The sequence below is a fragment of the Antechinus flavipes genome, chromosome 2, assembly GCF_016432865.1.
Source record: "Antechinus flavipes isolate AdamAnt ecotype Samford, QLD, Australia chromosome 2, AdamAnt_v2, whole genome shotgun sequence".
Classification (NCBI taxonomy): domain Eukaryota; kingdom Metazoa; phylum Chordata; class Mammalia; order Dasyuromorphia; family Dasyuridae; genus Antechinus; species Antechinus flavipes.
Genome location: NC_067399.1, coordinates 521,028,539 through 521,055,724, shown reverse-complemented (window position 1 = coordinate 521,055,724; position 27,186 = coordinate 521,028,539). Strand labels below are relative to the sequence as shown.

The 27,186-nt window shown below is 33.5% G+C and overlaps 1 protein-coding gene across 1 annotated transcript in view; it reads left to right on the top strand.

The window, feature by feature from the left end:
* Positions 1–27,186, top strand: part of FAM227B (family with sequence similarity 227 member B) — a 315,782-nt gene that overhangs the window by 284,926 nt on the left and 3,670 nt on the right. The window contains exon 12 of the mRNA XM_051980612.1: positions 26,151–26,231. Within this exon, the coding sequence (XP_051836572.1) occupies positions 26,151–26,231 (81 nt within the window). The remainder of the gene's footprint in view (positions 1–26,150; positions 26,232–27,186) is intronic.

The following is a 27,186-nucleotide window of genomic DNA, read 5'->3' as shown; positions in this document are numbered from 1 at the left end:
GCAGTCTGGAGAGGAAGCTCGGTAACATACCCAGCCCCTCCCCCAAAGAAAGCAGGCTCCCTTTAGGGTTTTTTTTCCTTTTTTTTCTTTGCTAGTTTGTCTTTGATTCTTTGACAAAATGAGCAAAAAACTGAAGAAGACTTTAACCCTTGACAGCTTCTATACAGATAGAGAGCAGACTCTAAATCCTGAGGAGACTAAAAACAGACAGTCCCCAAGTGAATCCCCAAAGGAGGAAATCATCTGTTCCTCAGCACAGATGAACTTCATAGAAGTGATTAAAAAGGCTCTCACAAGGGAGCTAGAAGAAAAATGGGAAAAGGAGAGGGAGGCTTGGCAAAAGAGCCTGGAGAAGTCAGTTAAAGAGAGAGTGGATAAAGAAATAAAATCCTTGAAAAATAGGATTGGTGAACTGGAACCAGAAAACAGCTCTCTAAAAAACAAAATTGGCGAAATGGAAAAAAATTCCACAGAACAAAAGAACTCAATGGGACAATTAGAAAAAGATTTTTAAAAAGTGAGTGAAGAAAATACTTCACTGAAAATCAGAATTGAATGACTAGAGGAGACAAGAAGAATCAGTCAAGCAAATCCAAAAAAATCAAACAATGGAAAAGAATGTGAAATACCTTCTGGGGAAGACAACAGACCTGGAAAACAGATCCAGGAGAGACAACCTGAGAATCACTGGACTCCCAGAAAAGAATGATGAAAAAAAGAGCCTGGACACTATTTTCCAGGAAATTATCAAAGAGAACTGCCCAGAAGTCATAGAAACAGAGGAAAAAATAAACATTGAAAGGATTCATCGATCACCCACTGAAAGGGATCCTAAAATCAAAACACCAAGGAATATAGTGGCCAAATGCCAGAACCCTCAGATGAAGGAAAAAATATTGCAAGCGGCTAGAAAAACCCAATTCAAGTATCGAGGAGCCACAATAAGGATCACCCAGGATCTGGCAGCATCCACATTAAAAGATCGAAGGGCTTGGAATATGATATTCGGAAAGGCTAAGGAACTTGGTATGCAACCAAAAATAACTTACCCAGCGAGAATGAGCATCTTTTTTCCAGGGAAGAAGATGGACATTCAACAAAGTAAGCGAATTTCACCTATTTTTGATGAAAAAGCCAGAACTTAACAAAAAGTTTGATCTACAAATATAGAACTCAAGAGAAATCTAAAAAGGTAAAGATTAATCTTGGGAACTATATTTCGGCTATAAAGATGTATAAAGAATACAGATATACCTTGTTCTAGAAACTAGATGTGGAAAGGACATTGTACCAGAAAAAGGGTAAAGTGGGGGTACTACATCTCATGAAGAGGCAAAGGAAACCTATTATATCTGAGAGAAAGAATGGAGGGAGATGAATATAGTGGATATCTTACTGCCTTCAGAATTGGCTTTAAGAGAAAAATTTTAGACATATTCAATCTATGGTGAAACTTCTCCCACCTCATTGAAAAGTGAGAAGGGAAAAGTGAAAAGGGAAGGAATAAGCTAAGTGGAAGGAAACACAGAAACTGGGAGGGAAAGGGGTAAGATAGGGGGAGGAACTCTAAGGCGGGGGGAGGGATACTAAAAAGGGAGGGCTGTGAGAAGCAAGTGGTGCTCACAAGCTTAATACTGGGAAGGGGAGGAAGGGGGAAAGAAGGGAGAAAAGCATAAACCGGGGTTAACAAGATGGAAAGTAATACAGAATTGGTCATTTTAACCATAAATGTGAACGGGGTAAACTCCCCCATAAAGAGGAAGCGGTTAGCAGAATGGATTAAAAGCCAGAATCTTACAATATGTTGTTTACAGGAAACACACCTGAAGCGGGGAGATACATGCAGGTTAAAGGTAAAAGATTGGAGCAAAATCTACTATGCTTCAGATGAAGTCAAAAAAGCAGGAGTAGCCATCCTGATCTCCGCTCAAGCTAAAGCAAAAATTGATCTAATTAAAAGAGATAAGGAAGGGCACTATATCTTGCTAAAGGGTAGCATGAATAATGAAGCACTATCTATATTAAACATATATGCACCAAGTGGTGTAGCATCTAAATTCTTAAAAGAGAAATTAAGAGAGCTGCAAGAAGAAATAGACAGCAAAACTATAATAGTGGGAGATCTCAACCTTGCACTCTCAGAATTAGATAAATCAAACCACAAAATAAATAAGAAAGAAGTCAAAGAGGTAAATAGAATATTAGAAAAGTTAGATATGATAGATCTCTGGAGAAAATGTAATGGAGACAGAAAGGAATACACTTTCTTTTCAGCAGTTCATGGAACCTATACAAAAAATTGACCATATATTAGGACATAAAAACCTCAAACTCAAATGCAGTAAGGCAGAAATAGTAAATGCATCCTTTTCAGACCATGATGCAATGAAAATTACATTCAACAAAAAGCCAGGGAGAAGTAGACCAAAAAATAATTGGAAACTAAATAATCTCATACTAAAGAATGATTGGGTGAAACAGCAAATCATAGACATAATTAATAACTTCACCCAAGAAAACAATAATAATGAGACATCATACCAAAATGTATGGGATGCAGCCAAAGCGGTAATAAGGGGAAATTTCATATCTCTAGAGACCTATTTGTATAAAATAGAGAAAGAGAAGCTCAATGAATTGGGCTTGCAACTAAAAATGCTAGAAAAGGAACAAATTAAAAATCACCAGTCAAACACTAAACTTGAAATTCTAAAAATAAAAAGAGAGATCAATAAAATTGAAAGTAAAAAAAACTATTGAATTGATTAATAAAACTAAGAGTTGGTTCTATGAAAAAACCAACAAAATAGACAAACCCTTAGTAAAACTGATTAAAAAAAGGAAAGAGGAAAATCAAATTGTTAGTCTTAAAAATGAAAAGGAGAACTCGCCACTAATGAAGAGGAAATTAGAGCAATAATTAGGAGTTACTTTGCCCAGCTTTATGCCAATAAATTCGACAGCGTAAATGAAATAGAAGAATACCTCCAAAAATATAGCTTGCCCAAACTAACAGAGGAAGAAGTAAATATCCTAAACAGTCCCATCTCAGAAAAAGAAATAGAACAAACAATCAACTCCCTAAGAAAAAAATCCCCAGGACCAGATGGATTTACATGTGAATTCTATCAAACATTTAAAAAACAATTAACTCCAATGCTAAATAAACTATTTGAAAAAATAGGGATTGAAGGAGTCCTACCAAACTCGTTTTACGACACAGACATGGTACTGATACCTAAACCAGGTAAGCTGAAAACAGAGAAAGAAAATTATAGACCAATCTCCCTAATGAATATTGATGCTAAAATCTTAAATAAAATATTAGCAAAAAGATTACAGAAAATCATCCCCAGGATAATACACTATGACCAAGTAGGATTTATACCAGGAATGCAGGGCTGGTTCAATATTAGGAAAACTATTAGCATAATTGACTATATCAATAACCAAACCAAACAACCAAAAACCATATGATCATCTCAATAGATGCAGAAAAAGCATTTGATAAAATCCAACATCCATTCCTAATAAAAACACTTGAGAGCATAGGAATAAATGGACTTTTCCTTAAAATAGTCAGGAACATATATTTAAAACCATCAGTAAGCATCATATGCAATGGGAAAAACTGGAACCTTTCCCAGTAAGATCTGGAGTGAAGCAAGGTTGCCCACTATCACCATTATTATTGAATATCGTATTAGAAACACTAGCCTCTGCAATAAGAGTCGAGAAAGAGATTAAAGGAATTAGAATAGGCAATGAGGAAACCAAACTAGCACTCTTTGCAGATGATATGATAGTATACCTAGAGAACCCCAGAGGTTCTACTAAAAAGCTATTAGAAATAATTCATAATTTTAGCAAAGTAGCTGGATACAAAATAAATCCCCAGAAATCTTCAGCATCTTTATACATCACCAACAAAACCCAACAGCAAGAGATACAAAGAGAAATTCCATTCAGAATAACTGTTGATACCATAAAATATTTGGGAATCTATCTACCAAAGGAAAGTCAGGAATTATATGAGCAAAATTACAAAAAAGTCTCCACACAAATAAAGTCAAACTTAAATAATTGGAAAAATATTAAGTGCTCTTGGATAGGCCGAGCGAATATAATAAAGATGACAATATTCCCTAAACTAATCTATTTAGTGCTATACCAATCAGACTTCCAAGAAAATATTTTAATGATCTAGAAAAAATAACAACAAAATTCATATGGAACAATAAAAAGTCGAGAATCTCAAGGGAATTAATGAAAAAAAAATCAAATGAAGGTGTCCTAAGTGTACCTGATCTAAAATTATATTATAAAGCAGCAGTCACCAAAACCATTTGGTATTGGCTAAGAAATAGATTAGTTGATCAGTGGAAAAGGTTAGGTTCACAAGACAGAATAGTCAACTATAGCAATCTAGTGTTTGACAAACCCAAAGATCCTAACTTTTAGGATAAGAATTCATTATTTGATAAAAACTGCTGGGATAACTGGAAATTAGTATGGCAGAAATTAGGCATGGACCCACACTTAACACCATATACCAAGATAAGATCAAAATGGGTCCATGACCTAGGCATAAAGAACGAGATTATAAATAAATTAGAGGAACATAGGATAGTTGATCTCTCAGACTTGTGGAGGAGAAAGAAATTTGTGACCAAAGATGAACTAGAGACCATTACTGATCACAAAATAGAAAATTTTGATTACATCAAATTAAAAAGCCTTTGTACAAACAAAACTAATGCAAACAAGATTAGAAGGGAAGCAACAAACTGGGAAAATATCTTCACAGTTAAAGGTTCTGATAAAAGCCTCATTTCTAAAATATATAGAGAACTGACTCAAATTTATAAGAAACCAAACCATTCTCCAATTGATAAATGGTCAAAGGATATGAACAGACAATTTTCAGATGATGAAATTGAAATTATTACCACTCATATGAAAGTGTTCCAAATCATTATTGATCAGAGAAATGCAAATTAAGACAACTCTGAGATACCACTATACACCTGTCAGATTGGCTAAGATGACAGGAAAAAATAATGATGAATGTTGGAGGGGATGCGGGAAAACTGGGACACTGATGCATTGTTGGTGGAGTTGTGAACGAATCCAACCATTCTGGAGAGCAATCTGGAATTATGCCCAAAAAGTTATCAAACTGTGCATACTCTTTGATCCAGCAGTGTTTTTATTGGGCTTATATCCCAAAGAAATACTAAAGAAAGGAAAGGGACCTGTATGTGCCAAAAATGTTTGTGGCAGCCCTGTTGGTAGTGGCTAGAAACTGGAAATTGAATGGATGCCCATCAATTGGAGAATGGCTGGGTAAATTGTGGTATATGAATGTTATGGAATATTATTGTTCTGTAAGAAATGACCAGCAGGATGAATACAGAGAGGACTGGCGAGACTTACATGAACTGATGCTAAGTGAAATGAACAGAACCAGGAGATCATTATACACTTCAACAACGATATTGTATGAGGATGTATTCTGATGGAAGTGGATTTCTTTGACAAAGAGACCTAACTGAGTTTCAATTGATAAATGATGGACAGAAGCAGCTACACCCAAAGAAAGAACACTGGGAAATGAATGTGAACTATCTGCATCTTTGTTTTTCTTCCCGGGTTATTTTTACCTTCTGAATCCAATTCTCCCTGTGCAACATGAGAACTGTTCGGTTCTGCAAACATATATTGTATCTAGGATATACTGCAACATATCTAACATATATAGGACTGCTTGCCATCTAGGGGAGGGGGTTGAGGGAGGGAGGGGAAAAATCGGAACAGAAATGAGTGCAAGGGATAATGTAAAAAAAATTACCCTGGCGTGGATTCTGTCAATATAAAGTTATTATTAAATAAAATAAAATATTTTTTAAAAAAGAGAGAAAAGGGGGTAAAGATGTCATCTAGCTTGCTTCAGAAAGTTCTGGTTCAAATTTGCCTCTCACATTTATCAGATTTATCATTTTAGCCAAATATAAGAAGGGATGTGGGACAGAACTGGTACATTAATACACTGTTGGTGGAACTGTGAACTTATTCAAGCATTTTGGAGAGCAATCATATACTGAAAGAGTTATATAATTGTGTATATCTTTTGATTCAGAAATGCCACTATTAGATTTGTTTCTCATAGTGATCAAGGGGAAAAAGAACCTATATGTTCCAAAATAGTTATAATAGATTTCTTTGAGGGATGTCCATCAACTGTAGAATGGCTAACCAAGTTGTGGTATATGATTATGATGGAATACTACTATACTGTAAGAAATGATAAGCTAACTGATTTTAGAAAAACATGGAAAGACGTATAAAATAATGAAAATTGAAGTGAATAGAATCAAGAGAACATCATATACAGTAACAGCAATATTGTTTGAAGAATAATTGTGAACAACCGCATTATTCTGAGTATGACAAATACTCAGATCAACTATAAAGGACTTATGGAGGAAGATGTTATCTGGAGAAAGAACTAATAAACAGAAGTATAGTGTTAGACTCTCCCTTATTGAAGGTTTTTGAGCAAAACTAAGAACAGCACTTGTTAGGAATTCTTGTCCCACTATTGTTGGAATGAGATGGCTTCTGAGATCACCTCTATTTCTGGTGTTGTATGATTCTGTCTCAAAAAGATGAAAGAGCTGAGCTATTTTGAAGTGTTAATGCAAAGTGCTGTGAATTCAGGCTTTCCTCCAAGATTTAGGGGGGAAAAAATGTAGGACCACTATGTGAGTCCATATGTGAGATATTTTTTAAGGGGATTGAGAACACTTTGTGCCAAGGTACCTGCCCCACTTCTGATCCTAATTCCATCATTAGGAATTCCCTTAGGTCTAGAAAATTTTTCTACTGTTCAAGAACCCTTTATTAAAATAAAAACAACTCCAAAAGAAATAACTTGAACTCTCTATACTGCAGAAATGTCAAACTTGGTATCCATGGGCCACAAGCTCCTGCAACATTCTCTAGTGGGGAGAACTAGCTTAAAAAACAACTGAGAAAGATTTAACAAAATAAATAAAAATACAATAAAACACAGGTAACATGACATTTTAATGCTAAGTGAACATGCAACCCACAAGGATCCTTATTAATAAATATCCTTATATATTTATTTGAGTTTGACACCATTATTCTACAATATACCACTCCCTTCTTTTTGAAACTCCTTTCTTTGCTTCTGGAACATTATTCAGATTTTCCTACTTTTCTGACCACTTCTCCTCTGTCACATTTTCTAAATATTTTTTCTTTCTCCCACCCCAACCCTGCTCTTCAAATGTAATCATGAAGCCCCAAACTTCTCTCAGTTCTTTCTCCCTATATATTCAAATTTTCCCCAAACCATCTCTAGTACTAATCTCACTCTTGAATTCCTTTTCTTACTAGGGTCAATTTTTATTTGTACTGTTAAAAGAAATCAAACTAATAAAGAAACTGGGCATATTGAAATATAGAAGAAAACTATTTCAGCAAGGAAACATTTAAATTAAAAAAACCCTTAAATTTTGTTATTTTTTGGCAGCACAATAGTATTCCCATCACAATCATATACCATAAGTTGTTTAGTCATTCCCCAATTGATGGGCTTCCTTTCAATTTCCAATTTTTTGTCACCACAAAAAAAAAAAAAAAACGTGCTATAAATATTTATGTATAGATAAGTGCTTTTCATTTTTCTTTGATCTCTTTGAGATACACATACACTAGTAGCATTGCTGGGTCAATAGTTTTATTCCCTTTGGGCATAGTTCCACTAACAGTGTATCAGTGAACCTATTTTCTTTATCCTCTCTAGCATTTATCATTTTCCATTTTTGTCAATGTTAACCAGTCTGATAGATGTAAGATAGTAGCTCAGAATTGTTTTAATTTGCATTTCTTTGAGTTATTTAGAGTTTTTTTCATATGCCTATTGATTGCATACATCATATATATGTATATATGATTAATTCTTGGTAATATAAATTTGGTTCAGTTCTCTATATATTTGTGAAATGAACACCTTATTAGAGAAATTTGTTGTGAAATAATTTCCCTCTAGTTTCCTGCTTTTTTCCTAATTTTGTTTAAATTCACTTTTTTGCTCCTCCCTTATTCATAAATTTGACAGGCAAAATTTTCCATGTTCCCCAAGTTTGCTTTATGTCTAAAACACCCATTTTGATCTTGTCTTGGTATGTAGTGTAAGATGTTGGTTTAGGCATAATTTCTGCCAGACTACTTTTCAGTTTTCTCAGCAGTTTTTGTCAAATAATAAATTCCTGTCCCCAAAGTTTGGATCTTTCAATTTATCAAATACTAGATCACTGTCATTTAGTACTGTGTATTATGTACCTAATTTATTCCACTGTTAAACCATTTTATTTCTCAGTAAATTGCAGATTGTTTTGATGATTACTATTATGTAATATATTGGCAATCTCTCACTAAGTCACTTTCCTTGACTTTTTTTCTCATTAAATCTTTTGATATTTTTCACTTTTTGTTCTTCCAGACAAATTTTGTTAATATTTCTCCAGATGTTTTGATCTGTCTCTATGTAAAAGTATTTTATAATTTTGTTTGTATCATTCCTAGATATGTCTTAGTAGGTGGACTTTCAAGTATTTTGTGCTGTCTACAATTTATTTTAAATAGAATTTTTGTATCTCTTCTGGAGGGGTATTGTTAATAATATTTAAAGAACTGCCAATGATTTATGTGGATTTATTTTATGTCTTATTACTTTGCTTAATTTTTAACTGTTCCAACTAATTTTTAGTTGATTCTCAAGGTTTCTTTCTCTAAGGATACGATCTTATAATCTCCAAAGAGTGTTAGTTTTGTTTCTTAGTTGCCTATTCTTATTCCTTCATTTTTTTTTCTTGTCTTATTGCTATAGCTAGTATTTCGAGTAAAATATTGAGTAATAATGGTGATAATGGGTCTTTCTTCAACATTAATGTTATTGAGAAAGCCTTTAGCTTATCTCTATTACATATAATGCTTGCTATTAATTTTGTATAAATACTACTTATCATTTTTTTTCAAAACAAGCTTTATTCCTATGCTTCTAACATTTTTATTAGGAATTAGTGTTATATTTTGTCAAAAGCTTTTGCTGCATCTTTTGTCATGTGATTTTTGCTGTTTTTATTATTGATATGGTCAAGTTTTCTGAATATTGACTAAGCTGTGTATTTCTAGTATAAAGTCCACTTAGTCATAGTGTATGATCTTTGTATTATATATTGCTATAGCCTCCTTGATAGTATTATATTTTAAAATTTTGCATCAATATTCATTTGGGAAATTAATTTATATTTTCTTTATTTTTTTTAATCTTTCTGGCATAAGTATTTTTCCAAATACATGTAAAGATAGTTTTACATTCATTTTTGGTGTGTTCTAAATTTTTCTTCCTCTCTCCTTTACCTTCCCCTTCCCAAGACAGCAAACATAAATATGTGCATTCCTTTTAAACAAATCTCCACCTTTGTTTATAGAGTACAAGAAAAATCAGCCTGAAAAAGGAAAAAAACCACAAAGTTACTATGCTTCAATCCACATTCAGTCTCCATAATTCTCTCTCTGGATGCGATTGGCATTTTCCATCCCAGGTCTATTAGAATTGCCTTGAATCACTGCATTGTTAAGAGACAAAACCATTACAATTCATCATCACATAATCTTGTGAACTGTGTACAATATTCTTCCTGGTTCTGCTCACTTCACTCAGCATCACTTCATGTAAGTCTTTCCAGGATTTTCTGAATCTTATAGAATAATAACATTCCATTATATTCATATATCATAACTTATTTAGTCATTTCCCACGTGCTGGGCATCCATTTAGTTCATTGCCAATACAAAAAAAAAAAAAAAATTCTACAAACATTTTTGCACATGTGGGTCTCTTTCCCTTTTTTAATTATCTTTTTGGAATATGGACCCAGCAGTGACACTGCTAAATCAAAGGGTACTGGCACAGTTATCAAAACTATATTTGTGTCATAGATAGAGTTTGGTAGGACTCTTTTTTTTTTTTTTTTTTTTTTTTTTTGCAAGGCACTTGGATTAAGGGTCCTACAATTAGTAAGTGTTTAAAGTCCAGGTTTGTACTCAGGTCCTCCTGACTCAAGGGCAGGTATTCTATCCACTGTACCATCTAGCTGCCCCCCTTATTTGTTTGTTGTTTGTTTTAACTGTTTTTATAAATAGTTTATATAATATTGGAATTAATTGTTCTTTAAATATTTGGTAGAGTTTTATTGTAAATTCTTCTGGTCCTGATGATTTGTTTCTTAGCAAGCTTGTTTATCATTTGTTCAATTTCTTTTTCTAAAATAGGGTTATTATGTATTCTATTTCATCTTCTGCTACTCTGGCTGATTTACATTTTTGTAAACATTCATCCATTTCACTTAGATTGTCACTTAGATAAAATAGCTCCTTGACTGCTTTAATTTTTTTTTAAATATTTTTTTTAAATTTAAATTTTATCTTATTTAATAATAACTTTGTATTGACAGAATCCATGCCAGGGTAATTTTTTTACAACATTATCCCTTGCACTCGCTTATGTTTTGTTTTTTCCCTTCCCTCCCTCCACCACCCCCCCCCCAAGATGGCAAGCAGTCCTATATATGTTAAATATGTTGCAGTATATCCTAGATATAATACATATTTGCAGAACCGAATAGTTCTCCTGTTGCACAGGGAGAATTGGATTCAGAAGGTAAAAATAACTCGGGAAGAAAATCAAAAATGCAAATAGTTCACATTCGTTTCCCAGTGTTCCTTCTCTGGGTGTAGCTGTCTCTGGCCATCATTTATCCATTGAAACTCAGTTAGGTCTCTTTGTCATAGAAATCCACTTCCATCAGAATACATTCTCATACAATATCGTTGTCGAAGTGTATAATGATCTCCTGGTTCTGCTCATCTCACTTAGCATCAGTCCATGTAGGTCTCTCCAAGCCTCTCTGTATTCATCCTGCTGGTCATTCCTTACAGAGCAATAATATTCTGACTGCTTTAATTTTATCTTCATTTGGTGAGTCACCCTTTTCATTTTTGATATTGGTAATTTGGGTTTCTTTTTTTTTTTTTTAAAGTCAGGTTAACAAATGATTCATCTGTTTTATTTGTTTTTTAAATAAAATCTGCTTCTGGGTTTATTAGCTTAGTAGCCTTTTTAACTCTATAATATTTCTTCCTTGATTTTCAGAATTTCTATTTTGATTTTAATTTTTTTTTCAAGTTTGTTGTTGTTGCTGTTGTAGTTGTTCCATGCCCAATTCATTGATCTGTTCATTTTCTTTTTTGTTGATGTTACTTAGGGATACAAATTTTCCCTTAAATTCTGCTTTGGCAAATTTTGTAATGTTGTCTTATTGTTGTCATTGTCTTTTCCTGGAATTGTTGATTGTTTCTATTATTTTTTCTTTGATCCATTAATTCTCTAGGATTAGATTATTTCATTTCCAACTAATTTTTAATTTATGCTTCCAAGGCCCTTTATTGATTGTATTATATTATGATCTGGAAAGGATACCTTTAATATTACTGCTTTTCTCCATCTAGATATGAGATTTTTTTGCCCTAATATATGGCCAATTTTTGTGAATGCAACATATACAACTGAGAAAAAGGTATACTTCTTTCTACTCCCATTCAATTTTCTCCAAAGGCTTATCATAACCAATTTAAAAATTTTTTAAATTCATCTACTTATTATTTAATTTGCTTTTTGATTAAGTTTGTTTAGCTCTGAAAGGGGTAAATTGAGTTTCCCCACTATTGTAATTTAACTATTTTCTCCTATAACTCATTTAACTTTTTTTTTTTTTTTTAAGAATCTGGATGTTATTTAACATGTATAAGACTGCCTGCCATCTAGGAAACGGGGTGGAGGGAGGGAAGGGAAAAGTCAGAACAGAAATGAGTGCAAGGGATAATGTAAAAAAAAAAAAAATTACCCATGCATATGTTATGTCAATAAAAAGTTATAATTAAAAAAAAAAGAATCTGGCTGCTATAGCATATGATGCATATGTTTTAGTACTGATATTATTTCACTTTTAGCAAAATGTAGTTTTCCTGAATCTCTCTTTTAAATAGATCTATTTTTGCTTTTGCTTTGTCTGAGATCATAATGGCTACTTCTGCTTTTTTTTTTTTTTTTTTTTTTGCTTCAATTGAAGTATTATAGATCTTACTCCAGCCTTATTTTAATTCTCTGTGTGTGTGTGTGTGTGTGTGTGTGTGTGTGTGTAAGTCTTTTGGTGTTTTTTGTAAATAATATATTGTTAAATTCTGGTCTCTAATCCATTCTGCTTAAAAGAGATTTCCTGTACATCTATTTTAAGCCATAAGTGACTAACAACAACAATGATAAAAGTTGATATGCATATGGCTCCAGGAACTTTTTGTAAAGTCAAAGAAATGATATAAATTATGCACACCCTTACTTCAGGCTTTATTTCCACAATTAGTTCCTTTGCTGATTGAACATTTGCCCCAGACCCCTCACTCCTAATTAATGCTGTATTTCCCACTGCTTATCTACTGCTGTGAGAATTCATTTTTTTTCAAATCCAAGAAATATAAGTAGAATTGGGGAATTGTCAACAGCTGAAGAACTGGCAGACAAATAAGGCAGGAAAGGTAAGATAATATGAAATGTACTAGTACAGTTTGCCCTAGTGGAAGAAATACTATTCAGTTCTGCCATAATACTTCTTTTGAAAATACATAATTATTCCAACATGATTGGTATATTAGGGAATGATTTGAACATAACTCAAATTTTATGTTTGCCTATGTGAAATGTCACCCACAAGAAACAGTAAGGAAAAACAGAAAACTATATCACAACTCATAAGCTACAACATCCACTTCCCCAAGTAAACTTCAGGTCTTCAAGGTAAAGTACTATTTGCTATGTATTTTCTAGTACAGTTGGAGCTTTGGCCTGAAGGTAAATCTGTCCCACACCTTCCATCATAACCTAGGCCACTGGCCTAGCATTTCTGCCCATAAAAGTTATGGGACTTAATTTTGGCAGCCTGTGCCCAATAGGAATAAGGACACCAGCTGAACAGCAGCCCAAGCCCTTGGATACTACCACTATTTATTGTAATATTTATGTATTTCTTAACCATTTAATGTGGCCAAAAGTGTACTTTTGTTTTCATTAAGTTCCAATTTTTTTTACACATCACTGAGTTTTTGAGTGTTGTGTCCCTAATCCCATAAGTCCATAAACTCATAACAAACACCCTTATGATTTTGTAGACCATGATGCTTTTTATGAACACATCAGTGGTTATAGCAAGATGGAATGTACATTGATGAGAATTACAGACATACTTATTTATTGAAATTTGTTAAATATATGCAGAGTAGAGACATTGAATGAATATCAACACTAACCCCTCCTAATATTTATAAAAATAATTTGTAAAAGTATATTGGTAATGAATATAATACCCTGCCTTATTAGATCACCTCAAATTTCAATTTTTATAAATGTGCTATAAACTCAATTTTCTCATTGGCATAAGCCATTCAATTCTAATTTTCCAATATTATTCAGTGCTTTATTTTCATTATTGTGTATCTTTCTGTTAGATTTATACATCTCTGAGACTGATATTAAGATTTTGTGTTATGGTTGAATGATTAGCCTTTTTTGCAACTCATCTAGTTTTTCTTTTAAGAATTTAGTCTCTATGATATTTAATAGTTGTTTTATTTTTACATTTATCTATGATATCTTTAAACATAATGTAGTTTCTTTGTCTCTCGATGTTATCAATTTTTATTGTTGCCTTTTTTTGGAGCTCATGATTGTGATTCCTGCTTTTTTTATAGTTGCCTAAAACATTTTGTTTCATCCACTCATTTTCATTCACTTTGTTTTTAAATATTTATATTACTATAATTTTTGTTATTTATAATTTATATTTTTTATTTTAATTTTTAGCAAATAGAATTTTTAATTCATTTCTTCAAGTTTCTTATTTGTGGTGTTCTCTTCTTTTTTACAATATATGATGGTTCTCTCTGGGAGCAGGTTTCTTGGGGAGGTTTTCTGGAGGCAGCCTTAGTTTCAGTTCAGAATAATAATCACCTCAAATGCAGCCATCTGATAAAATCCAAACATTTATTTTCTCCTTCCGAGTCTCGACTCTTTCCTTGGGCCGCTTAGCTTTCTTAGAGGCCTCTCTCCCTCCTTGGTTCCAAGAGTTTTTGCAGTTTGAGTTTTGTTGCCTCCAGCTTCCTCTGAATCTTGGTTCTGACTGACTGCAGATTAGCTTCTCAATCTCCCGAACTGAACTCTCACTCTGTCAATCTTCCGAAGTGACTTCTGGTCTAGCTCAACTCCGACTCGTGACTTCTTCTGAACTGACTCTGACTGACTGAAGCTCTTTTTATGCTCTCTCAAAGGTTGACTCCTCCTCCAAGACTGGGATTATGGGAAATGTGAATTCACAAAGTTACAAAGTTAATTTTGTGAATTTCCCATACTTGTGAACTCCAGTGTGTGAGCTCTAATGTGTGACCTGTAATGTGTAAACTTTTAAAGGTGCAAACCCAAGGACACAAGCATTGCTTCCATCAATTCCATTGAGTTATCACCTTGTTTCAAGTTCTGGCCCATAACATCTCCTTGTAGGATCAGATCAATCATATTGAACCATGCTAAATTAGATAATTATTGTCTCTATCAATTCTAATGACTTAACACTTTGTAAGGATTCCAACACTTATTCATCTCTCCAATCTTTTTATTTAATTCATTCATATGTAGGCATATAATTGTGATTTTTTTTTTTGGTATTTTCATTAATAAAGTATGAATGAGTTTCTGTGTCTCATTTGATGCTCTCTTTATCTTCTCAAAATCTCTTGGATATGACTTCAAGATTTCAAAGAAAGAAAAAAATTTGTTTTTTAAAAGACCTCCTCATTTAATGGCTTTTTCCTTAGCCATATGAATTTTTTTTTTTTTTTGCTGAGGCAATTGGAGTTAAGTAACTTGCCCAGGGTCACACAGCCAGGAAGCCTTAAGTGTCTAAAAGCAGATTTGAACTCAGGTCTTCCTGACTTCAGGACTGGTGCTCTAACTACTGCACTACATAGCTACCCCCAAAATAAACATTTTATTTCTTAGATTTCATACCTAATTGAAAAGAATTTAACCTTCTGCTTGGCCAGTTTGTACCCTGGATTCTTTGCTTACCTTTGAGTTCTTTGGAAGGAAGGTTCAAATTCTTGCTTTTTTTTTTTTTTTAACCATTCATTTTCTTAGGTTCTTAATCTCAGTTTTTCAGAATGTTCTCTTTAGGTACTAATTCTTTTTGCTCTTTGAAATACCATATTTCAGTTTTACATCTATTTCTTATGATCACAAAGCAATCTCATGCTTCAGGTTGATTCTCTTTAAAATGTAAAAGGTTTTTTCCTTTGCTGTTGACAAAATTTGTATTAAAATTTTAGTATTGTTTCTTCATGAGTTAGACTTGGGGTTCCTTTTTATTGGTGTCTGGAGGTTCTAAATTTAGACTTTGCCATCTACTGCCTGTTAATATGTCCATATAGCCTCCATCCTCAAAAAACACTCATTTGATCTTTCTGTTCCTACTATCATCCTACAGTTCTCCTACTCTTTGTGACCAACCTCCTTGAAAAAACGGTTTATAACAAATTCTTGAACCTTCTCTCCTCGCACTCTCTTTACCCCTTACAACATGACTTCTGACCTTTCCGTTCCACCATAATTTCTCTCTCCAAAGTTACAATTATCTCTTAGTTGCCAAAGTCAAGGGTCTTTTCTCAATCCTCATTCCCTCTGAAGCCTTTGACACTGTGGATCAGCTTCCCCTCCTTGAAATTGTCTTTTCTGGGTTTTCAGGTTAGGATTCCTCCTTCTCATTCTCCCTGACTCTTTAATCTTCTTTGGTGGATTCTAATCAAAATCACATCATCAATGGTAGATGTTCCACAAGGTTTTGTACTGAGTTGTCTTCCCTTCTCCTTCTATACTACTTCAATTAGTGATCTTATCAGCTTCTTTGGATATAATTACCATCTCTGGGCTGATCATTCTGACATCTCTGTGCACCAACCTCCTGCTGATCTCCATTCTTGCATCTCCAACTGCGTTGTCCAGTTCTCCTCTTAAACTCAACATGTCCAAAATGGAACTCATCCTTTCTGCTTAGGTGCTCCCCCACCTTCTCTTACCTTCCCTACTTCCCCATCCTCCAGTCCCACAGGCTCACAATCGAAGTGTCAGCCTCAGTTCCTATACCCCCTCATATATAATATGTTGCCATGCCCAATTTCACCTTTACACAGTTTCTTGAGTTTGCCTTCTCCTGGCCACCAAGAAGTCTAACTGCTCATCATCTCATACCTTACTTATTACAATAACCTGCTGTGGGGCCTGCTTGTCCCAAATCTCTCCCGACTCCAATTCATCCTCCATTCAGCCACTAAAGCACATGTTTGACTATATTTCAGTAAGAGAGAGAATAGTAAATACTGGGCTCAGAATCTAGAGGGAGGACAAAGGTAGTCACTTAGAATGGTTTCTGCACTCAACCTTAAGACATCAAACAGCACCTGTCTCCCAAAAGTGCTGCAAAGAGTGCTAAGCCCCTGAGACTCCCAAGAGAGTGGACCAGCAGCATAGATTCTTTCAAAAGGTCCAAATTCAGAATTTTGCCCTCAACAAACAGTTTTTAAGTACTTAATATATGTGCCAGGCACTGTGTTGAATATTTGGACATACAAAGGAGGACAAGAACAGTCACTTCTCCCAAGATTTCACATTGAAATGGGAAGACAACATACAAATAATTTATGTACAAACAAGACATATGCAGATTAAATTGGAGGTAACTTCTGTGGGAAGTCATTGAGAACTAGGAAATTCTTCCTGCAAAAGATGCAAATTTAATTTATTTTCAGTTTTGAATTCTTTCTCTTCCCTACCCATTGAGAAGATAAGAAAAATAAAACTCACATATATATAAACATTTACACACACACGAATACATATGTCTGGTCATGCAAAACAAATTCTTATATTGGTCTTGTCCAAAATGGAAAAAAAGAAAAAGATAAAAAGAGAATAAAAATATACTACAATTTGTGTTCTTTGTTAATTAGCTCTCTTTTCTCTTTTTCTGGAGGTAAACAGCATGTTTTGTCCATCAGTCCTTTGAAATTTTGATTGGCCATTATATTGAACATAGTTTCCAAGTCTTTCAAAGTTTATTATTTTTACAGTATTGTTATTATATATAAATGCTGCTCTTAATTCTGTTTGATTTACTTTGAATCAGTTAATATAAGTTTTCTGAGATTTTTCCAAAACCATCCTCTTTCTCGTTTCTTTTTAAAAATTTATTAAAGCTTTTTATTTTTCAAAACATAAGCATGCAAAACCTTATGTTCCAATTTTTCCTCCCCTTCTCCCATCCCCTTCCCTAGATGGCAGGTCATCTAATATATGTTTAACATGGTAGAAATATATGTTAAATCCAATCTATGCATATATATACACACACATACAAAATTATCTTGCTGCACAAGAAAAACCAAGTCAAACCCCCCCCCCAAAAAAAAAAAATGAAAAAGACAATAAAATACAAGCAAACAACAAAAAAGAGTAAAAATGCTATGTTGTGAACCAAACTCAGTCTCCACAGTCCTTTCTCTGGGTGTAGATGGCTCACTTCTTCACAAGATCTTGGAACTGGTCTGAATCATCTCATTATTTTAGAGAGCCACACCCATCAGATATGATCATCTCATAATCTTGTTGTTGTCATGTTCAATGTTCTCCTGGTTTTGCTCACTTTACTCAGCATCAGTTCATGTTAAGTCTCTCCAGGCCTCTCTGAAATCATCCTGCTGGTCATTTCTTTTTTTTTTTTTTTCTTTTTTTTTAATTTTATTTTATTTAATAATAACTTTATATTGACAGAATCCATGCCAGGGTAATTTTTTACAACATTATCCCTTGCACTCGCTTATGTTTCGATTTTTCCCCTCCTTCCCTCCACCCCCTCCCCTAGATGGCAAGCAGTCCTATATATGTTAGATATGTTGCAGTATATCCTAGATACAATATATGTTTGCAGAACTGAACAGTTCTCTTCTTGCACAGGGAGAATTGGATTCAGAAGATAAAAATAACTTGGGAAGAAAATCAAAAATGCAAATAGTTCACATTCATTTCCCAGTGTTCCTTCTCTGGGTGTAGCTGCTTTTGTCCATCATTTATCAATTGAAACTCAGGTCTCTTTGTCAAAGAAATCCACTTCCATCAGAATACATCCTCATACAATATCGTTGTCGAAGTGTATAATGATCTCCTAGTTCTGCTCATTTCATATCAGTTCATGTAAGTCTCTTCAGGCCTCTCTGAAATCATCCTGCTGGTCATTTCTTACAGGACAATAATATTCCATAACATTCATATACCACAATTTACCTAACTATTCTCTAATTGATGGACATCCATTCATTTTCCAGTTTCTGGCCACTACCAACAGGGCTGCCACAAACATTTTGGCACACACAGGTCCCTTTCCCTTCTTTAGTATCTCTTTGGGGTATAAGCCAAGTAATCCTGCTCGTCATTTCTTACAATAATATTCCATGACATTCATATACCACAATTTACCCAACCATTCTCCAATTGGTGCACATCCATTCAGTTTCTAGTTCCTTGTCACTACAAAAAAAGGCTGCTATAAACATTTTTGCACATGTGGGTCCCCTTCCCTCCTTTAAGATCTCTTTGGGATTAATCCTAATAGAAACATTGCTGGATCAAGGGGTAAGCAGAGTTTGGCAACCTTTTGAGTATAGTTCCAAATTACTTTACAGAATGGTTGGATCCATTCACAATTCTACCAACAATGTATTAATTTTCCCACATCCCCTCCATCATCCATCATTATCTTTTCCCATCATCTTAGCCAATCTGAGACGTGTGTGTGGTATCTCAGAGTTGTCATAATTTGCCTTCTTTTGATCAATAATGAATTAGAACACTTCTTCATATGACTAGAAATTATTTCAATTTCTTCATCTGAAAATCCTTTGACCATTTATCAAGTGAAGAATGGCTTGAATTCTTATAAATTTGAGTCAATTCTCTATATATCTTAGAAATGTTCCTCATTTCTTACAGCAAAATAGTATTTCTGTTACATTCAAAGATCATAACTTGTTTAGTCATTCCTCAGTTGATGGGTATCCTTTCAATTGCTGATCTTTGCTTCCTCATAAAGAGCTATTAAGATATTTTTGTTTGCATAATCCCTTTTCTCTTTCCTTGATCTCTTTGGAGTATAGACCTAGTAGCTGTATTGCTGCATAAAAAGATATACATAGTTTAAAAGCTTTGGAAGCAGATTCCAAATTGTTTTACACAATGATTAGACTGATTCATAACTTCACCAACAATACATTAAAGTACATCAACAGTACATTAACCATTCTGATGGTGATTATGTGTTGCCTCAGTTGTTTTGATTTGCATTTCTCTGACTGGAACATTTTTCCATATGCCTATTGATACATTAGATTTCTTCCTCTAAAAATTTCCTCATCATATACTTTGACCATTTATTGTCAAATGATTCTTGTAAATTTGACTTAATTTCCTATATTACTTTAGAAATAGTAGTTCTATCAGATAAAATTGTTGTAAAGTTTTGCTATTTCCCGCTTCGTTCAAATTTTAGCCTGCATTGGTTTTGGTTATGCAAAAAAAAAAAAAAAAATTTGTATGTAACAGTTGTCTACTTTACCTTTTGTGATCTCTCTTTTGTTTGGTTATGAAAGAAGACCCTTATCCATAGATCTGATAAGTAATTTTTTCCATATTTCACTAAGTTGTTTGTGACATTACCCCTTATGTGTCTAAATCATGTTTCCATTTAGAAGTTATGTGATTATATGGTATGACATGTTGGTCCACACTGCATCTCTATCAGATTACTTTCCAGTTTTAAAATTCCCAAAATTGTTATCAAAAAGTCCATTCTGCCCCATTAGCTGTGATCTTTAGGTTAAGCTAGCACTAGGTTATTGTGCTCATTTGCTTCTATATATTGCATATCAAATTAGATCCACTGATCAGTTTCTTATCTAGTACTAAATTGCTTTAATAGCTACAGCTTTGTAATATAGTTTGGGGTCTGTTACTGCTAGGTGCCATTCTCATTTTTTTCATTGATTTCCTGGATATTCTTGATCTTGTATTTCTACATGAATTCTGTTATTATTTTTTCAAGATCTATAAATTTATTTTCTGATAATTTGATTGTTGTTTACCCTTCATTCTCAACGAGGACTGTGATATCCATGACATGTAAGCAAATTGGATTTAAATTAGGTGTAGCTCTGCAAAGTCACTAGCCTTATGTTCTCTTCTCGAGCCATCTAGGTCCAGTGACTAGACACAGATCAGAATTGGAGAGAGCCCTTGGTAGTTTGATAAGCATGGTAGTGAATAAGTAAATTAATTTAACTAGTCTTGTCATTTTAATTTATTTCAGCAAGAACAGCTAGATGGTGCAGTGGATAAGAGTGCTGGGCCTGGAGTCAAGAAGATTTATTTTCCTGAGTTCAAATTCAACCTCATACTCACTAGCTGTGTGACCCTAGGCAAGTCACTTAACCCTGTTTGCCTCAGCTTCTTCATCTGTAAAATGATCTGAAGAAGGAAATGGCAATTTATTCCCAGATCTTTGCTAAGAAAATTCCAAAAGATTTTCAGAGAGTCAGACATGACTGAAACAACTGAACAGCAACAAACCCATGAGCAACTAAAATTAAATTAAAACACTTAAACATATAATTAAAACATTTCTCCACATATCTGTTATAAAGAGTCCTCGGTAATCATATACTTTGTGTATTTTTTGGTCTACACTAGCTATCTGTAGTTATTTTAAATAGAATCTTTATATTTTTTCCTGCTGAATTTCATTGGTAATATACAAAAAATGCTGATTTGTGTAGATTTATATCATAAACTGCACCTTTTATTTGTTAATTGTTTCAATTATTTTAATTGTCTCTAGGGTTCTTCATCTCTTTATCTGCAAAAAGCAATAGTTCTATTTCCTCTGCTTATTCCTTCAATTTCTCTTTTTTTTCAGTTTTCTATCTAGCATGCCTAGTTCAACTATAAATTGAATAGTTATGGTGATAATGGACATTTTTATATGGTAAAAATGCACCTTGAAATTTATTGGAATAGCTTATGGCTTATACCATATAATACAGATATTTGCTTTTGGTTTTAAATAGATAGCACTTATTTTTTTTTTTTAAAAAGCTGCACTTATTTCTATGCTTTTTACTGTGTTGTATTGTTATTTTAGTAGGCATTGATATTCTATTTTATCAAAAGTCTTTTCTGCATCTTTTGGAAGTCATATAATTTTTGTTGTTTTTCTTAACATGGCCTATTATGTTTTCCTAGTTTTCCTAATATTAAAACAGATCCACATTCCCAATAAAATTCTAGCCTGATCATAATAAATTATTTTGGGGACATAGTGTAGTTTTTTTGTTAATCCTTTGGGGTTTTTTGCATCAATATTCATTAAGGATATTGGTCTATAGTTTTGTTTTTCTGTTTTAACTCTTTCTGATTTAGGTATCAAGACCGTAAATTGTGTCACAGATTTAAAGAGATTATATAGTATTGGTAGACTCTTTTGTGGGATTTACTTGTAAATACATCTGATTCTGTGATTTGGGAGTTAATTTATAGCTTGCATGATTTCTTTTTCTGAAAGATTACTTAAATTTTCTAAATGGCCTGTTCAACCAGACCATTTATAGTTTTTATAACTAAGCACCCATTTTATTTGCATTGTCAGTTATATTGCAAAAAGTTGGGCAAAATTGTTCTGCATTGTTGTTTTTCCTTATCAATTGTCAATTTAACTTTTGATAAGTTAATTTTCTCCTTTTTCTTTGTCAAAGTATCTAATGGATTATTTTTACTTCAAAAACTTAGCTCTTACTATTATTTAAGTCAATGCTTTTTAATAAACAATATTGTTAATACCTTTAAAATTTTTATGTGTTTATTTAAGGATCTTTAACTTGTTTTTCTATTTTTTGTATGCCTATTTAATTTTTTCTTTTTTTTTATTAAATATTTAGAGATACAAATTTTCTCCTAAGTACTGATTTAGCTGCATCTCATATCATTAATGAAATTGTTGATATGACTTTTTCTTTGACCCAACCATTTTTTAAAGATTTATTTAATTTCCAATTAACTTTAAACTTTTATTTCAAAGGCCTTTTATTGAATGTAATTTTTATTGTATTAATTTTGGTAAACAGTGTGTTTTATGTTTCTATTTTTCTGAATTTGTCAAGTTTTATGCCCTGATTAATGGTCAATTTTTGTAAATTCAATTATAGTTGAAGCTAAGAGGCATACACCTTTCTATTCCCATTCAGTACTCTCCAGAGATCTAGCCCATCTGTTTTTACCTTTCCTCTTCTAATTATGTATATTTTTGCTTTTCTTTTGTCATTAATCATGATTGCTATTCTTGCCTTTTTTGCTTCAACTAAAGCCCAAGAGATTCTGCTACAGTCCCTTATTTTAACCATGCATATCTTTCTTTTTGAAGTGTATTTTTTGTAAAAAGCATATTGCTAGATTCTAGTTTCTAATTCATTATATGAATTAGAATTGATTAGAATTCTTCCATTTTATGAATGAGTTTATCTGATTCAGTTATGATTCTTAATTGTGTATTTTCCTCCATCCTGTTTTCTCATACTTTCTCTTTTTTTTCCCTGCTTTTGACTATTGCTACCCTTAACCTATTTTCCCTTTTATTTTCCCAGTGCTATTGTTAAACCCATTTGCTTCATATTTCTCTCTTGGATAAGACATATTTTTGTACTCAATTGTTAGTAGGTATATTCTTCCTTTTTTTAACCAATTCAGATGAAATTGAGATTCAAATGTTACTGGATCCTCCACTGTAAACTACCTCGAGCACTCCATTAATGAGATAATTTTCTCCATTCTTCTGCTCTCTCTCAGTATCTTCTTCTTCCTTACCCTTTCCAGTCTTCTTTTTGAGTGTGTGATCCTGGGCAAGTCATTTAATCCTGTTTGTCTCAGTTTCCTCATCTGCAAAATGAGCAAGAGAAGGAAAAGGCAAATCCCTGCAGTATCTTTGCTAAGAAAACCCTAAAAGGGTTTAATAAAAGTTGAATATAATTGAACCACTAAGACCTATGGTAATGATAAATATGGTAATGATAAAATTTAACTTTGGTCCTTGCTACTACATTTTACTTTTTACAAACTACTTTTTATTCATGTTGATATTCTGTATAAACTTACATAAATATATATGTTTTTTTTTTACATTAGATTGTAAGTTCCTTAAAGATGGTAACTTGATTGATTATGAAAGACTTAGTTCTTCTCAGTGGCTCAGTGATCCAATACAATCTCAACAGACTTTGGATAGAAAATGCCATCTGCATCCAGAAAAAAAAAAAACTATGGAAATTGAATATAAATCAACACATGTTATGTTGTTCACATCTTTTTTCTGGGTTTTTTTTTTCCTCTCCCATAGTTTTTCCCTTTTATTCTGATTTTTCTCCCCAATGTGATTCATTAAAGCAATATGTATTATAAATAAATAAATAACTTTGTATTATCAGAAGCTAGTACAGTGCCTAGAATTCAATTTATAAGAAACAGAGAAGCAGCTAGTGTAGCCAAAGAAAGACAAGGATGATTTGAGAGAATAGAAGAAGGAGGAGCCTTAGGAAATATGAGCAAGATTGAAAAGTTCTGGAAAAGCTGCTTTGATGAATGGGATAGTGAATTAATAAGGAAGCTGTAAAAGAACCAACTTGCTGTGGTTGAGAGCCCAGTTGATATTATGTGACATAAATATGTAATGGTCCAGACAATACAGTTTCATGATTTTTCTTTCTAGCTGTCGAGCAACCCAAGAGAAGCCAATGCAGGATTGATGACCTGGAAGTCATAGGGTTAATGAAGAAGAGGTTTAGAAGTCATAATGTAACAGGAAATATGTAATGATAAAAGATTATGATAAGATAAAGAAATTTCAGAGTTCATGAACATATGTGGGTGATGGCGAGATGAAAAGATCGAAGACATGACTATCTCTGTATATAGTTAATTATGAGAAATTCATAAGCTGAGGAACTAAGTTAGGATGTTTGAGACAGGATCAATATATATGGTAAAGTTCCCAGGTATGAGGACAGGAGTTGACAAGGAAAAAAATATATGTGCTAGGCATTGAATTAATTAAGGAAGGAAGGACAGTTTCCTAAGTACTGGTAGATAACACCTGCCAGAATCTTGATCGGATAATAAGTATGAATTGAATGAACTTCAAAAAAGGAGTCATTACTAAGAGATTGGTAGATTGGAAATGGCAATGGAGAGTATTCCAATTCAAACATGGAAAATGAGTATATGGGAAGAAATATGAATGAAAAAAGAGCCAGTGCTGTAAACGGGGGCCAGAGATGACAGAGATTATCAGTCTGTCCCCATGGCTCCTAACAAGATTCTGCAAACCTCTGCAAGAAAGTCCTAAGACTATTTCCATGATATTTAGGGAAAACATACGGTTTTCTCAGTGTCTATATTAGCCTAGATCAAACTGCACCTATGATCATTGAGAAACACAGGGCTTAATCCCTGAAAAACAGGCCAGAATAACACAAGGCCAATACAGAAAAACTCAGAGACAACACAAAGTGATAATCTGGAAAATAAGGCTGAAAGGTTGCATTAAAAAAAAAAAAAAAAGATAAAGAACTATTATTTTGAAAATGTCCAAACATTTATAAATCCATGAGAAGAGAATAATTCCCAAACACAAGGAATTAAAATGTTTTTTTCTTTGGATGATTGTTCATTTTTCTGAACCTTTCATCATATACTCATAATTCTGCTTATTTTTCTGTAATGTTCTTGATGTCAAAGGTGCTTCTCACTGTTAATCATAGCCCCAGCAATTATAAGCCTTTCTCCTCAGTCCTTGATGCTTGTTCTATGTTCCCTGGATCACCAGAGAAGTAAGACTACTTCTAAGTCACTTAAGAAGGAAAGCTGTCTCATTGAGATAAAGAAACAAAGCCTAAACAGGGTAGCAAATGACAGCTTGAAAAGGAGATATCCACCCTTATTTAATTCTCAAAAGTAGACTGTATTTAGCCATAAACTATGAAGGTTACTAGAGGGCAGAAAATGGCTTTTACTTAGTGTTACTGGTATGTTTCTAGTGCCACAGAAAGAAAAGAGGCATAATAAAAATGATGATTAGATTAAAAATGCCTTTTTGATCCATGATTGAGGATCTAGGAAAACATTTGAATTTCAGCCTGTAAAGTATTTCATCAGGTAAACCAAGATAATAACAGGAGTACAACTGTAGAATTTGAGATCCCAAATGGCTCAATCATTATACATAAGCAAACAAAATTTAATGGGAATGGTCTGAGGCAGAATTTTTTTAAGGGCCTGGTTAGTATCTCCTTTAAGGATATGGAATTTTAGTGACAGAAAAAATAAATGGTTATTGTGGCCATGTCAACAAAACATCCCACACACCACAGGAGTCCTTTTATCACTGTCACTTCCCATCACACCCCAAATATATGGAGACAGAACTAAGCCCCCATTCCTTGGGGGAAAGAGTTCTCCCTTTATGCAAATATCCCTACAAAAGACTCTTGGTTTTACAACATAATCTAAATGTAGAGGCTGACCTCCATAGACCTATTTTTTTCTGAAAACCTGAAGGAGATACCCTTATTGACGAAACACTTTCATGAAGGTACACAGCAACTCAGTGACGTGATCATAATGGTGAGGTGCTCTTGTGACCTTATTAAGTCAGAATCACATGGCTTTGCTCATTTGATCTCCAAGGAATTGATTATGATCTTGCCTTTCTAGGCCCTCTTTGGATAGTAATTACCAGTTTTCATCAAGATGTACCCATTAACTTCTCAAAATGTTTCAAATCAGAGATCCTTAACTGTAATTATACGACAGATCTGATGCCAACATATCGTGATGCTATAGCAGAAAGCAAAAAAATATTGGCCAGAAACAAAGCTGCTTATAAAGTGTAAGTTTGCCTGGTACTTTTTAAAAATTAGAACAGCATATAGTGTTGGAGATAAAGGAAGTTTAGAAATCATCTAAGAGAAAGTACTTAACCTTTTTTGGTATCATAGACTCTTCAGAATAATGCTTTTAAATAAAGTGAAATACAAAGGAACATATATGTGTGTGGATGCATATGTATATATACACACATATACACACACATATATATAAGTATATATGTATGTGTATGTATGTGTGTATACACACACACACACACACACACACACACACATATATATATGTTCCCAAGGCCAAGGTAAGAGCTTTTGAAATAGGTCAGTTCCTCATTTTATTGATTAGTCAATTCTTTCTTTTGGTACCTATCAAAGGCATAATTTTCCTTTGAAAAGATACTGTAATAGCAGGTGGGCAAATGAAAGGAAGATACCAGTTTTTTCATCTGAAGGGCTATAGCCTCAATGAAAGATATAAGGAAAAAATCAGAGAGAAAAGCACACTAAAGTGTGCTGGAACTGTTGTGATCTACAGTTTGGCTGAAGAATTGAGAACTTATACTGGTACCAAAAAGACCTGGTGGAGAGGACTTTTCTAAAAGGCATGCTTTGGGGCCTAGATTTTAAACTTAACATTTTAATTTAAATTGCTGTACATGAACAACCTTGGCATTCAAATGTGAAAGACTTAGATAACAGGAAGCCAAATTATCCATCTCTCGCAGGATTGGATTTGAAGGTGCTCTATGGCCCAAGAGTACCATAAACAGCCTGTAGAATAGAGGTTAAAATGTCACATCTATGTGGCAGAAGTGAGCAGAGCACTAGGCAAAATTGTTCTCAATGGGCCAAAGGGATAGAAATTATATAGAATCTAGTCTACTAATTTGCCTGGGGTTTTTTTTTTCCTATACTGCCACTCCCTCCCTGTAAAGCAGTAATAAGGTCAGGAAATTCAGC